The sequence below is a fragment of the Vicugna pacos genome, chromosome 22, assembly GCF_048564905.1.
Source record: "Vicugna pacos chromosome 22, VicPac4, whole genome shotgun sequence".
Lineage (NCBI taxonomy): Eukaryota > Metazoa > Chordata > Mammalia > Artiodactyla > Camelidae > Vicugna > Vicugna pacos.
The window spans coordinates 27,025,699-27,041,927 of record NC_133008.1 but is presented as its reverse complement, the minus strand read 5'-3'; the positions used below and the strand labels follow the sequence as shown (position 1 = coordinate 27,041,927).

The 16,229-nt window shown below is 41.8% G+C and overlaps 1 protein-coding gene across 2 annotated transcripts; it reads left to right on the top strand.

Annotated features, from left to right (window-relative positions):
* Positions 1-1,564: 1,564 nt before the first annotated feature.
* Positions 1,565-16,011, top strand: ZNF558 (zinc finger protein 558). 2 transcript variants are annotated; one of them, XM_015241076.3, is made up of 9 exons: positions 1,565-1,655; positions 2,473-2,562; positions 3,632-3,794; positions 8,767-8,856; positions 9,292-9,380; positions 10,008-10,134; positions 11,703-11,798; positions 12,258-12,340; positions 12,829-16,011. In XM_015241076.3, the coding sequence occupies exons 4-9, from the start codon at positions 8,826-8,828 to the stop codon at positions 13,609-13,611; spliced, it is 1,209 nt and encodes a 402-aa protein (XP_015096562.2). In that variant the 5' UTR covers positions 1,565-1,655; positions 2,473-2,562; positions 3,632-3,794; positions 8,767-8,825; the 3' UTR covers positions 13,612-16,011. The 2 variants fall into 2 exon arrangements, with proteins under 2 accessions (XP_015096562.2, XP_015096561.2); XM_015241075.3 differs by lacking the exon at positions 3,632-3,794.
* Positions 16,012-16,229: the final 218 nt, after the last annotated feature.

Sequence of the window (16,229 nt, the reverse complement as noted above, 5' to 3'; positions counted from 1 at the left end):
AATATACCACAACTTCTCTATCCAGTTGTCTCTTGATGGACACAAAGTGAACCTTTTAAAATAAATTCTTCCTAGAATTTGATGATCCCTTTGGAATGTGTTTGGTGTTTTTGTGTGTCTATACACATATATCTCAAGTAAATACTTCAAGCCTTATGAAAAACTACATCCCCCAGTCTTTCCTCTGACTCCCACAAACAAGTTCTTTGTTTTTCTGGTTGTAATTCTATATTTCTAAATTAGCTACCTATACGGCTTTTTCACTTTTCAGCTTTTGATTTTTTTCTAATTACTTTCGTCTCTGAAAAAATTAGCATGTAGTTCTCATGCTATCTTAAAACTTAATTCCCCTTGCCCAATATAATTATATAATAAATTAGGATAAATCAAAAGTCAGTGTCTACTGTTTTACTACATAAATGTTCACCATTTCATGACATGAATCTGATTCAGAGGTAGATCAGGTAGGATATTATGAATGTATTTTCTTTCTCATTTTTTCCTTTGGATCTTTTAAATGATAAAATCCCCTGGTTTCTTTGTTTTATTCCTATCAGTAGTTAATCATTGGTTCATCTCTCTCCAGCATAAATTTAAATCTCTTTTCAGTAGATTCAGATGCATGAGACAATTTATCAGCTTCAGTTTTTGTTTGGGGACACCCCTCTTGGGCTTGTACATACATATATACACTGTACATGGAGGGGCTGTATATGGAAGGTTAGAAGGGAAAACGATATTTATCTCTGGGCAAAAGGACTGGGGAAGGGTATGGGAGTGAGAATATTCTACTGACTGCACCACTGTTTGAAGATTTTCTATGTGTGTATCTATGACTTAGCACACCCCCCCTAAATTAAGATGAAATAGCTTTAGATCCCTATCTACTGGCTTGGGACAGCAAGTTAACGAGAAATGTGAATATATGATCCAATTAAAAAAAATTAAGAACAGCAATTGTGCGCGCACACACACACACACACACACACGCACACTCCTGAATATGAGTATGTCGTTTTATTGGGTTTCTGCGAACATGGAAAAAGTTGTTTGTTTAGCATCCTTCTACCTGTACAGTCCGGGAAATCCATGGAAAGCCCCGCCTTCACCCCTGTCCCTGGAGTTTCTCTATCAACGTCCTGCCCGCCCTGCCTATTCCAGCCCCATCCCCGCCTTACCCCCACGCCCCGGAATTGGTCTCCGCCCACCGTCAGGCCCTAGCACCGCCCCCCAGGTCCGGCACCCAGCCATAGCTCCGCCCACAGCCGCGTCCCGGAACGGGTGTCCGCCCACAGCCCTGCCCTCCGGGCATGGTTCCGCCCAGAAACTGGTACCTGCCCACAGCCCCGCTCCTATAAGTGGTCTCAGTCCTTGGTGCTGACGCAGCTGACGGCCCAGCCTTGCACTCAGCAAACTAGAACACCTGGTCCGAGACTTGGGCGCAAGGTACCCGCCCCCCCGCCCGACTCCACAGCCGCCTCAACCCGGAGCCCCACGGCGTCCTGCTGTCCCCGGCGGCCAGGCGCCGGAAATTGAAGCCCCGGGCTGTCTGCCCGAGACCGGAAGCGGAAGTGCGGGGTGGTGCTGAGGAAGGAGTTGCGAGGTGGCTGCCTACGCTGTGTGGTGTCTTCTCCGCGGGGGTCGGGATTCACGTGGTACGTTCGGCCTCAAAGCGAGGGACAGGACTCTGTGAGCGGCGGGCAGTCCCGGGGCTCCCATAGGAGTCCAGGGAGGGGCATGGGCCTGGGGCACCCCAGTCAGGGGCTCCGGCGTCCCTCCCCCTTCCCCGTGAGCCCCGTTTTCACTCCTGGGGGCCTTAGGCTGTTCCTGCGGTCGGCCCATACCCTCCGTTTCCTCCTGGCTCTGGGTGCCGCCGTTCACTCCTCAAAAAGCCCCTCCCCATCACCTTTCCCTGGTGTGATTTTGCCTCCTAGTGGACTTTTAGTCACGTCTGGAGGCATTGTTTTGGTTGTTACAAATGGGAGGGGCTGCTAGTGGCTTCTAGTGGGTGGAGGCCAGGGATCCTGCTGGACATCCTCCTATGCACTAAAGGGTCCCCGTGACAAAGCATTATCAGTAGTGCCGAGGTTTGGAAATCCTGCTCTAGGGTCTTAAAATCTTCAAAGCCCTGAAGGAGCTTAAAGGTTAGCGGAGTCACTTTTAGCGCCCCTGAGTGACAAGTCGTGTTAAAAGTGTCGGGAGTCAGCAAACAAATCTCTGTCCAGCCAAGTAAGTTGAGCAAGGCAAACGCACACCGCATGAAGCTGCTATCTCCCGCTTGGGGAGCAGATGGCTGGACAGGAATCAGGAAAATCCAGTCATGGCCAACGATTACGTTAAATCAATACAGTTAATACAAAAAAGAAAAGGGAGTAGTGTGGCTTTTCCATCTAGCAACTGTATTATGTATGCCCTATAAAAGGCCTCAAAAGAAATCTTTATACCCTTTTTCTTTTTCTCCCCCAACCCCAGGCAAGTAAAGCATCTCTGGAGCTCAAGTTTGAGTTGAAACAAGCCTCCAGGTTCCCCTGTCTTCACTGATCTGTGGGTTTGTGTGACCAGGTGAGTACTGTGAAACAACAGGTTCCAGCAGCCTCTGCTGCGCAGAACTGCTTAATAGGCCTTCCCTGTGCTCAGATTGTAAACACAGCTTGTCGCTAAGAGTGAGAATATCTTCAGAAAAATTATTTATGTTTGATGGATTATATTCAAGGGAAAGATAGTAAGATGTGTGGTTATGCATGTGTAAATAATTTAGTAAATACAGTTATGTACAATAAGTACACATTAAACAGACAGGTAAATATAAATAAGTATAACAGAAATACAGATTTATTTGTATTCCATACTACTAAAAAAATTCAGGATTTTATATGTAAGTATAAACATATAAACTTTTTATGTGGATATGTAGTATCATAAGTCACCCCACTAAAGACTAGCAGGAACAGTCAGCAGCGTTCCTCAGATCCCGCTCAGTTTGACTTTGAAAGCCCTATGAATCCTCCACAAAGATTCAAAATACAGGGGCACATGGGTGAAAAATAATTTAAACTTATGTATATTAGTAGCAGAAGTTTAAAAATGACTTGACCAGCAACCAGATGTATTTTGAGCAAGTGTTTTCTGTTTGGTCTTGTTTTTTCTCAATGAGATTTTTTTTAATTTTTATTTTTTGTGTTCCTTTGGGGGCGGGATTAGGTTTGTTTGTTTGTTTATTATTGTTTTTTTAAATTTAACGGACGTACTGGAAATTGAACCCATGACCTCGTAGCATGTGCTACCCTCTCCTCTTTAATGAGATTTAAAATCAGTTGGAGGAATACTAAGCAACAACTTACAGATTGAAGGCTAGGGCAGTAGTTTCCAAAGATTGTGCTCTACACCTCGCCTTATAATAACAATTAACTTTGTTTCTGCAAACTTTTCTGAAATAACAATCTGGTGATTGATCTTGCAGAGAATGATATTGAATAATTTTATATTTAATTGTTGGGTTTTACTAATTGCATATGCTTGTGTGTGTGCCTTTTTTCACTCTATCTTTCCTGTAACATTCTTAAGGGGAATGTTTGCTTGTCATGCAGTAGATATTCTCTGAGTGCACAACCAACCTTCCTCTTTTATTTAGGACTGAGGGGTTTGCCAGGACACAGGACATTTAGGGTCCAAACTGTTACCAGAGAGCAGATTCTTGGCTCATCACAGAAGGAATTCAGAGACAAGACAGAGTGGTCCCAGCAAGGATTTACTAAGAGATAGAACACTCTCACGGGGAGAACGGGCAGACTCAGGTGAGAAGCGGCACTGAGTTTCTTTGGCAAGTTGGTTATTTGAAGTGTGAAAATGAATGGGCAAAATATTCATCGGGAGGAAGGGCTTTGGGGTCACATTTCCTGATTTTCATTCCAGCTCCACCTTACCCAGGGGAAGAGGGATTTTTTGTCATTTAGTCTTGATCGAAAGTGTCATGGCATTGGTGCATAATGGGTACTTCTTATTTACAAGGTTTATTTTATTGTAACGAGGGCATAATGAGCAAAAGGTTATATTCAGATGCCAGAGATTTCTGCCCTTTCCCACCTTTCTTTGTCTGTCTCTAGGATCCTTGTCACCCCAAAATATGTGGTTTCCTGTCAGTCCAGAGGTTCCTGCTTTTCTTTGTCTGCCCAAGGATCCCTGTTGTTTACAAGATGTATGTTTTCCTGCCATTTGGGCCGTGCCCCCCTTTCTCTGCTCATATCTAGCTATCTGCCTGTTCTAACAAAACTAGGACTAGGACTCTAGGCAAACCAGGATGGTTCATCATCTCCATGAGCCAGGCCCTGGGCCAGATGCATAGGAACCCTGGAGATCCAAACAGACTTTGCCTTGCCTCTGTGGAACTTATATTCTAATAGGGAATTTGGATTTCAAACAATTAAAGACGAGAGTGATGGGAGAGCTTGGCACAGAGGACTCAACCTGAGGGAACAGGGAAGCCCTCCTGAGAAGAACTGATGCTTGTGTGAAAGAGCTGAAGTCGGGACTGGATTTCACTAGTCGTAGGGCTCAACAGAGCTTTTCAGGCAGAGGGAACTGTATGCGGACAGCCTCTGAAGCAGAGAGCCTGGTGTGCTCCCTGACCTGATAAGACAGGGGTGGCTGAGCCAAGCCAACCAAGGAAAACAGTTGTGAGCCAGACTGAAGAGGTGGGCAGGCAGGACCAGATCAGGCATTACTTTGAACTCTGTTCTGAGACCAGTGGGAAGACACCAAAGAGGTGTGAGCAGAAGGCTGACTGACCTATGCACGTGGGTTAAAATGGACTTCAGGATTAAGAATGAAGACTTGAGAGGCAAGATGGGCAATGTTAGGGAGAAGTTTAGGAGTCGATGATTGTTCCCTAAGCCTACGTGATGGCTGTGGAGTTGGAAAGAAGTAGAAAGAAGACACCTGGGAGTTTAGAACTGAGAGAGTGTAATGGCGTTTCCATTCACGTGTGCATTTGTCAGATGGCACAGGACACTTAAACTGTGCTCCCAGCTGCTGTCTGTGCGAACCCGCAGCCTTTCCCGCACCCAGGCCCCATTTCACCCCACTTTGCCTCTCACAGGGCCCCTTCTCTACAAGCCAGAAGAAGTCAGACCTGAGTGTGTCTAGGGCTGGACCGTCAACTACATTAGCCATTAGCCACATGTAGCTATTTCAATTAAACCAGTGAAAAATGCAATTAAAAAATTGATTTTCTCAGTCCTACTAGCCACATCTCAAGTAGCCACATGTGACTAGTACCTGCCATGTTGGACAGAGACATACAGAACATTTCTTTCTTTAAAAAAATTTTTTAATTCAATTTAAAATTTAAAAAACCCCACAGTTCACCCATTTCTCCCACCTATCCATCCCCCACCTCTTGCAACCACCAGTCTGTTCTTTTTATCTCTGAGCTTGATTTTGTTGTGGTTGTTATTGTTTAGATTTTGTGTATAAGAAAGATCACTCTATTTTTGTCTTTCTCTGTCTGACTTACCTCACTTAGCAAAATGCCTTCGGGGTCCATCCATGTTGTGGCAAATGACAAGATTTCATTCATTTTATGGCTGGATAATATTCCATTGTATGTATACCACAGTTGCTTTATCCATTCATTCACTGATGAATCCTTAGGTTGTTTCTGTATCTTGGTATTGTGAATAATGCAGCAATAAACATGGAGCTATATCTATAGCTTTTGGGGGGGTACTTAGGCTTATTTATTTATTTTTAATGGAGGTACTGGGGATTGAACCCAGGGCCCCCTGCATGCTAGGCACGCACTCTACCGTTGAGCTATACCCTCCCCATCTGTATCTTTTTGAATAGTGTTTTTTGTTTTCTTCTGATAAATACCCAGAAGTAGAACTGGTGGATCACATGGTAGTTCTGTTTTGATTTTTTGAGGAACCTCCAAACTGCTTTCCAGAGTGGTTGCACCAGTTTACATTCCTACTAACAGTGCTCTGTGGTTCTCTTTTCTCCACATCCTCACCAATACTTGCTATTTCTTGTCTTTTTGATAGTAGCCATTCTAACAGGTGTGAGATGATAGTTTTGATCTTATAGTTTTGATTGACATTTTCCTGATGATTAATGATGTTGAGCATCTTTTCATGTATCTGTTGCTGAGCATGTTTTCATGTCATCAGTCATCTTTGGAAAATGTCTATTGGGATCTTTTGCCCATTTTTTAATCTGACTTTTTCTTCTTTTTTTTTCTTTTTTTGCTATTGAGTTGTGTGAATTTTTTGTATACTTTTATCATTAGCTCCTTATCAGATATCTGATTTGCAATTATTTGCTTCAGTGTAGTAGATTGCCTTTTCATTTTGTTAATGGTTTCCTGTGCTGTGCAGAAGCTTTTTAGTTTTATGTAGTCTCACTTGTTTATTCTTGCTTTTGTTACTTTTGCTTTTGGTGTCAGATTCAAAAAATCATTGCCCATGTGAAGGAGCTTACATTTTCCTCTAGGAGTTTTGTGGTTACAGGATTTATGTTCAAGTCTTTAATTAATCCATTTTGAGTTAATTTTTGTGTATGGTGTGAGATAGTGGTACAGTTTCATTCTTTTGCATTCGGCTGTCCTGTTTTCCCAGCAGTGTTCTTTGAAGAGACTGTCCTTTCCTCATTGTATATTCTTGGCTCCTTTGTCATAAATTAATTGGCCACATGTGAGTGGGTTTATTTCAGTGCTCTCTATTCTGTTTCCTTGATCTATGTGTCTGTTTTTATGCTAATACCATGCTATTTTAATTACTGTAGCTTTGTAATGTAGTTTGAAATCAGAAAGTGTGATGCCTCTAGCTTTGTTCTTTCTCAAGATTGCTTTTATGGTTTCATAGAAATTTTAGGATTGTTTGTTCTATTTCTGTGAAAAATATCATTGGAATTTTGATAGGGATTGCCCTGAATGTATATATTGCTTAGAGTAGTATGGACATTATAACATTAATTCTCCCAAGCCATGAGCACAGAATATCTTTCTATTATTTGTGTCTTCTTCAGTTTCTTCCATTAATGTCTTGTGGCTTTCAATATATAAATCTTTCACACCCTTGGTTAAATTTACTCCTAGGTATTTTATTCTTTTTGATGCAGTTACAAGTGGGATTGTTTTCTTAATTTTGCTTTCTGATAGGTCATTATTAGTGTAAAGAAACAACAGATTTTTGTGTAATGATTTTGTATCCTGCAACTTTACTAAATTCATTTATTAATTCAAAGTTTTTTTAATGAAGTCTTCAGAGTTTTTTATATATTAAATCATGCCATCTGTAAATAGGGAAAAAGCTTAACTTTTTGCTTTCCAATTTGAATGGCTTTCATTTCTTTTTCTTGCCTAGTTGCTCTGGCTAAGACTTCCAGTACTATGTTGAATAAAAGTGGCAAGAGTGTAGGCATCCTCGTCTTGTTCCTGATCTTAGGGGGAAAGCTTTGAGCTTGTCACCATTGAGTGTGATGTTAGCTATGGGCTTGTCGTATATGCCCTTTATTATGTTGAGGTATGCTTCCTCTATACCTGCTTTGTGGAGAGTTTTTATCATAAATGGATGCTGAATTTTTTCAAGTGCTTTTTTCTACATCTGTTGAAATGATCATATGATTTTTATTCTTCATTTTGTTTATGTGGTGTATTATGTTGTCTGATTTGCAGATGGTGAGCCATCCTTGCATCCCTGGACTAAATCCCACTTGATCAGGGTGTATGATCCTTTTAATTTATTGTTGAATTTGATTTGCTAAAATTTTGTTGAGGATTTTTACATCTGTGTTCATTAGGGATGTGAACCTGTAATTTGTGTGTGTGTGGCTTCCTTGTCTGTGTGTGGCTTCAATATCGGGATAATACTTTCCTTGTAAACTGTGTTTGGAAGAATTCCCTCTTCTGTTTTTTGCATGAGTTTGAGAAGAATTGATATTAGTTCTTCTTTGACTGTTTGGTAAAATTTATCTGTGAGGCTGCTTGGAGCAGACAGATGATTGGAGTCATGCCTGGGTGGAGTTCTGCTGAGCCAGAAGAAAGGGGGAGGTGGGGATAAGGACATTTGTTGAAATGAGGGACAGTGAGATCCAAGTGGGGTGAGTATGGAATGAGGGGAGGTGGCTCTAGCAGGAGAGTAGGGGACCAGGTGGGCTGAGTCCTGTGTGTGGTGTGTGTGGGAGAAGAACACGTATAGTGAAAGAAAACCATGAATGAACAAGGTCGAAGTTTAGTAGGTTGGCTCCAGAGAGGGGGATTTCTGACCTGTTGTTCTGGATGGCAGAATTGTGTCGGGGGATGACAACATCTGGGGTGGTGCCCAGGGAAGTGTGTGGCCAAGGTGGAGTGGGGACAGGTGTGTAATACTCGTGAGGGTCACCGCATATGCCCTAACGCCATCCGAGTGAGGTGGGACGGGTGGTTGAAAGAATAATGGGAGTCAGGGGCCAGAGTCTGCTGTGAATAAGGGATTGTCACTGGGAATGTGCTTGTGACAACCACGTGGATGGGAAGAATATGCCCTGAGGCTCAGCCAAGCAGAGGTTTTAAGGCGGGTGGCGCAGTAGCCACCGTTGTGGGCAGAGGAGGACAAGTTTTACCATCATGTGGTCCTGAGTTCACCACCTGCTAAGCAAAATAAAGGCCCACTATTAAAATACATTACATTTTGAAGGAGGACGTGGTGGACAGGCTAAGAAAGATTCATCCTCAGTAGCCTGGAGAGGGAGATTGATTGTAGATACTTTGTGCTTTCTGATTTATTCCAGAGCCCTGTCCTGAGTGCACTGTGGGGATAAGAGGAGGAACGTAGTGTCTGAGTCACAAGATGGCGGCCATGGTTCTGTCCCCAACTTGTGGTGAGTTTGGGGACCAGCCCTCAGAGTCCAGATATTAAAGGCCCCTGCACCACAGAGCGGGTAGAGGGAAGAGGCTGAGCAGGGGAGGCGGGCGTGTTACCCCAGGAGCCCCAAGGTCGCTGTACCTGGCTCTGTGGTTCCTGGGATTTGGGGCTTAGCTGGTTTGAGTATCTGAGGAGATGTCACCTGTGTGCTGAATGTGTGAGAGCTTTTGAATTATACTTCTGATTCTTTCTATACACTTGAAAAAATAACAGTGGTGTCCTTTGGGACTTCAGTTTCTTCATCTGCAAAATGGAAATAGTAATCTTTTCCTCCAGTGCAGTAAGACCCTTGGCCCTGTTTTCTGGCCCTGCATGAGACTGTGCTCTGTTCTGGTTTCCTATGGAAGCTGGTGTGTGTGTACACATTCTTGGGACATTTCTTCTTCTCCAGCTCAGGCTTCCCTGTACCCAGCTTCTCCTCCAAAAGGATGCCCGGAGCGGGACGGGTTGGCTAACGGCTTCCTGACAAGCTGGTTACAGGTGAGCCAGATACTCCTTTTTCCAAATCGTTATTCCTTTGACTGAAAGTTGGACTTGTTATTCTTCATTGACCTGGAGTCTCAGAGCCAAATCAGGTCTTCAGGCATCCAAGGGAGAGTTCAGGGCAGCCCAAACAGTGTCAGCATACGTCAGTATTTCCTACAACACAGGGCTTCCTCCAGGGTCACTGTCTACATCATGTTCTGCTGGGAGTTTTAAGGGGAAATTAAGGAAAGACATGGCTGTGTCCTAAACTCAAACAGTTGATGATGGCCACTGGGGCATCATGCATACATTTACCAAGTATTTCTCTGATTTCTGCAGTGTCCTAGGCATGTACCCAACCTTTGAGATTGAGGTGAATTCAATTGCAGAATTTCACAGACTCACTGGAAAAGAAAATCACCTGTGTGTTAGAGGCGCACTGCACCTTGGGAGTGAGCATAAGTAGACAGGAGATGGGCATTCGGGACTAAGCCTAGGAGTAGTTGAGAGCAGAGCTCAAACCCTACCAGTACATCTTCTGCTTTGGATTCACCATTCCTTCGCCTGTCATCCTTGGCTCTTTTCCTGTCAGCTGTGCTGGGGGTGGTCTTTGGCTAAACCACGATGTTTGTGATGGTTCAGGACTTGGTGACTTTCGAGGATGTGACCGTGGAGTTCACCCAGGAGGAATGGGCCCTGCTGGACCCTTCTCAACGAACACTGTACAGGGATGTGATGCTGGAGAACTGCAGGAACCTGGCGTCACTCGGTAAGCCTGACATCATTCCTACATTTATTTAATGACTCAGGTAACAAGCCTTTTTTAAAATTTGAGGTATCTCTCATTCATATAACATGAAATCCACCATTTTAATCATTTTAAAGTGGCTTTTGATATATTAACAGTTTTTTGCAGCCATCAACACTGTCTAATTTCAGAACATTCTCATCACCTCTAAAAGAAACTTGTATCCATTAAATAGTCAGTACCCATTACCCTCCCCACTCCCCACTGTGGGCAACCACTAATTTGCTTTCTGTCTCTATGGATTTGTCTATTCAAAACATTTCGTATCATCGGAATTTAAAAATGTGTGATCTTTCATATCTGTTTCTTTCATCGACTCAATGTTTAAAGGTTTAGTTATGTTATAGCATGTATAGTTTCTTTATTCCTTTTTATTACTGAATAATATTCCATTTTATGGATATGCCACGTTTTGTTTATCCATTCATTGGTTGATAAACATTTGGGTGGTTTCCACTTACTGACTGTTGTAAATAATGCTGCTTTGAATATTTGTGTACAAGTCTTTCTTCACACACTTGTTTTCAGTTCTCTTGGGTGTATATCTAGGAATGGAATGCTGGGTTTTGTATTACTATATTTAGCTTTTTGAGGAACTGCCAAACTTTTTTCAGCAGCAGCCTCAGTTTACTACGGTCCCAGTTTCTCCGTATCTTCTCCAACACTTGCTTTTCTGATTGTAGCCGTCCTCTTGGGTATGAAGCGGTATCTCCCTGTTCTCACTGCTGTTTTGGTTTGCATTTCCCTAACTACAAATCACTGAGCATTTTTTCATGTAATTGTTGGCTATTTGTGTATCGTTTTTGGAGAAATGTCTATTCAGGTTCTTTGCCCATTTTTTAATTAGTTTGTTTATCTTTTGTGTTCTTGGGTTGTAGAGGTTTATTATATTCTGAATACTAGACCCTATTTGCAAATGATGTCTCCCATTCTATGGTATATTTTTGTTTCCTTGATACTGTACTTTGATACACAAAGTCTTAATTTTGATGAAGTCCAATGTATGTACTTCTTTCTTTTCTTTCTTGTTCTTTTGGTATCATACCTAATTATTCCCAAATCCAAGGTCTTGAAAATTTACCTCTGTTTTCCTCCAGAAATTTTCTAGTTTTAGCTCTTCAGTTAAATCTTTTATCGATTTTGAGTTAATTTTTATATGGTTTAGAGAAGGTATCAACTTCATTCCTTTACATGCATTCAATTGTCCCAGCACCATAGAGCTTTCTCTTTAATGCCTTCTCTAATGAACTGAATATTTATTTCTTACCCTGACTCTTAAAAGCTTTATAGCTTTTATATTTAAAAGCTTTATAGCTTTGAAGTATGTATTTAAACTTGGCCATGGACTCTGGTACTATATTTGACCTGTCACCCTGGTATTGAATCAGGTTGCTTGTATTTTTGTTTCCTGAGACTTACTAAATTCAGTAGCCACACTTGCACATCTTCAGGATTGTTGGCTTCAGTTTCATGAAGTTGCTTGTCACCTGCATGGTCCCCTGCAACATGTGTCTTTTCTCCGTAAATAGGGTATCATGTTGATAAACCCAGTCTCATCTCCCAGTTGGAGCAAGAAGACAAGGTGATGACAGAGGAGAGAGGAATTCTCCCAGGCACCTGTCCAGGTGAGCACTAGGTGGATATGGGGAATAGTCTTTGAGTATTACATCAGGAAATGCCAGTCGGGGAACTTTGTAAAATGTCCTTTTTTCTGACAGAGACAGTCAAGAACATTTGGTGTGAGCTTCCTTGTGCACCTTCTTTCTTTCCTTTTAAAGTTTATGTTTAATATCTCATACTTTAGTTTGGACTCGGAGAAAAAAATTGACATGTCTCTTTTCCTTTTTAAATATAAGTCTCATACGAGTTATTTATCCAGTCCCTTCCTACTTTGCCTTCCTGATACTTCTTCCTTTTATAAATTTCTGATCAATCTTAATCCTTTTAGAATCCTTTTCTAATACCTATAATTGCCTACGCATGCCTCTTTCATTGCAAACCTCCTCAAAAACCCTAATCCCTCGTGTGTGCATCTTAGTATTTATTTTCTCCACCAACTTAAATTTCTTTTCAATTTGTTTCAGATTTGGAGACTGTACTTAAAGCCAAATGGTTAACTCCTAAGAAGCATGCTTTTAGAAAAGGACATTCTAATGGTGTAAAAGTGGTAAGACTAACATGGGTGATTTCTGGTTTTTCACAGTAGGAGAATTCCGTATGTTAGAAAAGCTACGAAATAAATAGGAAAGTAATTAAAGGGAAATGTCATATACACATGAGATAATGGTGTCTCAGGAGAGATAACTAAACCAGTTGTACATTTGGCGAAAACTGTAAGTTAGCTCCAGACTTGTTTCTTTGCTGAGAGTTTCCACAAGTAATTATTTCTTTAAGTGTGACTGTCAAAACATGAAGTGTTCTTAAACTTATCAGAAAATGCTCTGTGAATGTGATCAGGACTTGTGGCAGTGCATCTATCTTCTTTAACTTTTAAGAGCTCAAATAGGGCAGAAGCCATATAACAAGCATTTAAAATAGATGGCCAAAACATCAGTTATAATAATATAACAGAACTCTTGGGAGAGAGAATTTGTGTAGCAGCATTGTGTATTTTTAAAATATGATAAATTTTAGCTTTCATTCATCTCTTAACAGGAGAGAAGTCATCTTGGAGTGAAACTCAATGAATGTAATCAGTGTTTTAAAGTCTTCAGCACAAAATCTAACCTTACTCAGCACAAAAGGATTCATACTGGAGAAAAACCCTACGACTGTAATCAATGTGGAAAATCCTTCAGCAGTAGATCTTACCTTACTATTCATAAGAGAATACACAATGGAGAGAAACCCTATGAATGCAATGACTGTGGGAAGGCCTTCAACGACCCCTCATCCCTTAGACTGCATGTGAGAATTCACACTGGAGAAAAGCCCTATGAATGTAACCAATGTTTTCACGTTTTCCGCACCAGTTGTAACCTCAAAAGCCACAAGAGAATTCATACGAGGGAGAATCACCATGAATGTAATCAGTGTGGCAAGGCCTTCAGCACGAGGTCCTCCCTTACTGGGCACAACAGTATCCATACAGGGGAGAAACCTTACGAGTGCAACGATTGTGGGAAAACCTTTCGGAAGAGCTCCTATCTGACGCAGCACATGAGAACTCATACTGGAGAAAAACCTTATGAGTGTAACCAGTGTGGGAAATCCTTCAGCAGTAGCTTTTCTCTTACTGTGCACAAGCGAATTCACACCGGGGAGAAACCCTACGAATGTAGTAACTGTGGGAAAGCATTTAATAATCTGTCAGCTGTTAAGAAACACGTGAGAACTCACACTGGAGAAAAGCCCTATGAGTGTAATCATTGTGGAAAATCTTTCACCACTAACTCGTACCTCTCTGTGCACAAGAGAACCCACAATAGGTGGATATGACTGTGGTAACTGGAAAGCGTTCACTGATTGCTTAGCTCTCAGACAACTTGTTATCTGAGTTACGTGTGGCTGCGTGGCAGATTTCCATTCAAAACATAGTGGCTTTACGCAACGAACATTTCTTAGCTGAAGGTCAGGAATTCGGAAGCAGCTTAGCTGTGCAGTTCTGGTTCAGGATCTCATGACGTTGTAGTCAGGATGTCAAAAGGAGCTACAGTCATTTGGGTCTTTACTGCTGAAGAGTCCACTTCCGAGATGGCTCACGCATGTGCCTGGCAAGTCAGTGCCGGTTGTGGGCGGGGAACCTTCATTTTCTCGCTGTCTAGGACTCTCCACCGGGCTGAGTATCTTCATGATGTAGAAGCAGGCTCCTCCCAAAGCATCTAATTTAAAGAAGAGCTAATGCAGAAGCCACATTGTCTTTTATGACCCAGCCTCAGAAGCAAGTGCTGTCACTTCTTCCGTATGGTGTTGGTCATGCAGACCAGTCCTGAGACCTTGTGGGATGAGGCCATGCATAGTGTGAGTACCAGGAGACAGATTGTTGGGAACCGTCTGAGAAGGTTGCCATGAAAGCACTGAAGAAAGGCCTTCAGGAGACCCCCCATTCTTTCAGTCTATTCAATGTGGAGTAATATTCAGTAACTCCTGTGTTAATTCACTCGTGAGAGAAATCTCTGGAGTCCAATCTTGGTGATAAGCTTTCAGCTCAGACTCACCATAATGTGCACAGAGGATTACGTATTGGGGAATAGCAGTGATGGTATCTAGGGAGCTGTGTGACAGCTCACACTAAGGGGGAAATCCTGTGAGTATCATCAGAATGTAAATGCCGTCAGGGCACTCACCCCTTAGAACACACATGAGGAATCTCTGCAGAGGAACACGTATATGAGGAACATGGAAAACCCTGTAGCACCAGCACTTACATTACTGAGCAGAAGGTGAAGAGACTCCGGGGCAGTTGCTGGGAAAGCCTTCAGTGTTCTCTCAGTTGGTAAGAGCCAATGAGGATTTATTCTGGTGAGAAAGTCCCACTGAATGTCGTCAGCATTGGCACACCTTCCATTTCCCCCACAATCCTTAAACTGTGAGAACTCACTGCAGAGGAACTTGTGAGTATAAAGAACAAGAGAAGGCCTTTCGTTGTACCTCTTACCTTAGGAACAGTATGAAATCCCTGGATGCGAAACCTGTGAGGGGATTAATTTTGGAAAAGCTTTCGGTGAGTCCTGTCTTGGTTAACCTGCGAGAAGTCCCATGGAAGGGGAACCTTGGGACTGTCCTTAACATGGGGAGGTCTCAGCTCTTCTCTGAGTGGCTGCAGAGTATTTTAAACTGGGAATGAAAAGTGTAAATGTTACAAGTGTGGGGTTACCTTTATCAGTATCTCATTCTTAGAGTGGGGGACTAGCTTATTAATTTTCAGTCTTTTGCTGACATATAAAGATTTGTGTCTATAGCGCTACACTAAAATAAACCTTAAATTATGTTCCATAGTTTTGTATGTAAGATGTTTATTATCATTTACTCTAAAAATATTGATACATTGCATATTCATTATTTCTGAATATCGCAGATTGATTTAATTAATTATAGTGAAAATTAGACTATATTTGCTATCTGCCTTTTTCTGATTTAATGGCATATCTATCAAGTAAGTGGACCTTATTTTTTTTTTTAATCTTTCTGTGCTAGTATGGTGGTTACTTTTAGCTTCTTTCTCAATGTCCATTCTCCCCTATTTATTTTCTTAAAAAAGGAAAACAGTTTTTCCAAGTTGTGGATGAGCAGTATTGAAAATACTCAGCCTCAGAGGCATCCCTGAAGCCCAGAGAGGCCTTGTCCGACTCTGTTGGCAGGAGAAGCAGGTAGAAGTAACTGGGGAAGACATCGTCTGGCTTGTTAGCCTCACCCAGTTCCTGTTCATCTTCCCTATTCCTTCTCTTGAACATAAACTCAAGGCCTAGATTTGGAAGAGCTTTATTTCAATCATGATGACAAAAACCCCAGTGTGGCAAAAATGACAGTGGTCTGGGCTCTCTAAGAGATGGGCTCTGTCAGCTGTGGACTGCTGATTCCTAGACTTCTTCCATGATTAGAAGCAACCTCTTAACTGGTGAAAACACCAGTGACTTTTTTGTGGGGAGTGAGGTTTTTGAGGTGGTGTTCTGTTAATGTCCAGCTGAATGTAATATTATTAGTTGGTCAGACTTTATGAATGCTCCAGGTTTTTTTTTTTTAAACAATGTGTATTTTCTAATTTTTGGATATAGAGTATATTCCCATTAACTCAAGCTAATTGTGTTTTCAGATACAGTGTGTACGTTAAGGGCTTTTTCCTCTCAAACTGAATTTGATGTGTATTAAAGTCTTCCACCGTGGTTATGGACTAACCGACTCTTTTTGGTAATTCTGTCATTTTTTCTGTATGTGTTTTTTTTTTTACCTTTTTTAAATTGAAGTACAGTCAGTTTACAGTGTTGTGTCAGTTTCTGCTGTACAGCACAATGCTTCAGTCATACTCTATGTGTTTTGATATAATGTAAATACACACATGGTTAGGTATTGTCTTGTGAATTGTTCTTTTTTTTTTTAAATTAGGGGCCATATTTTCT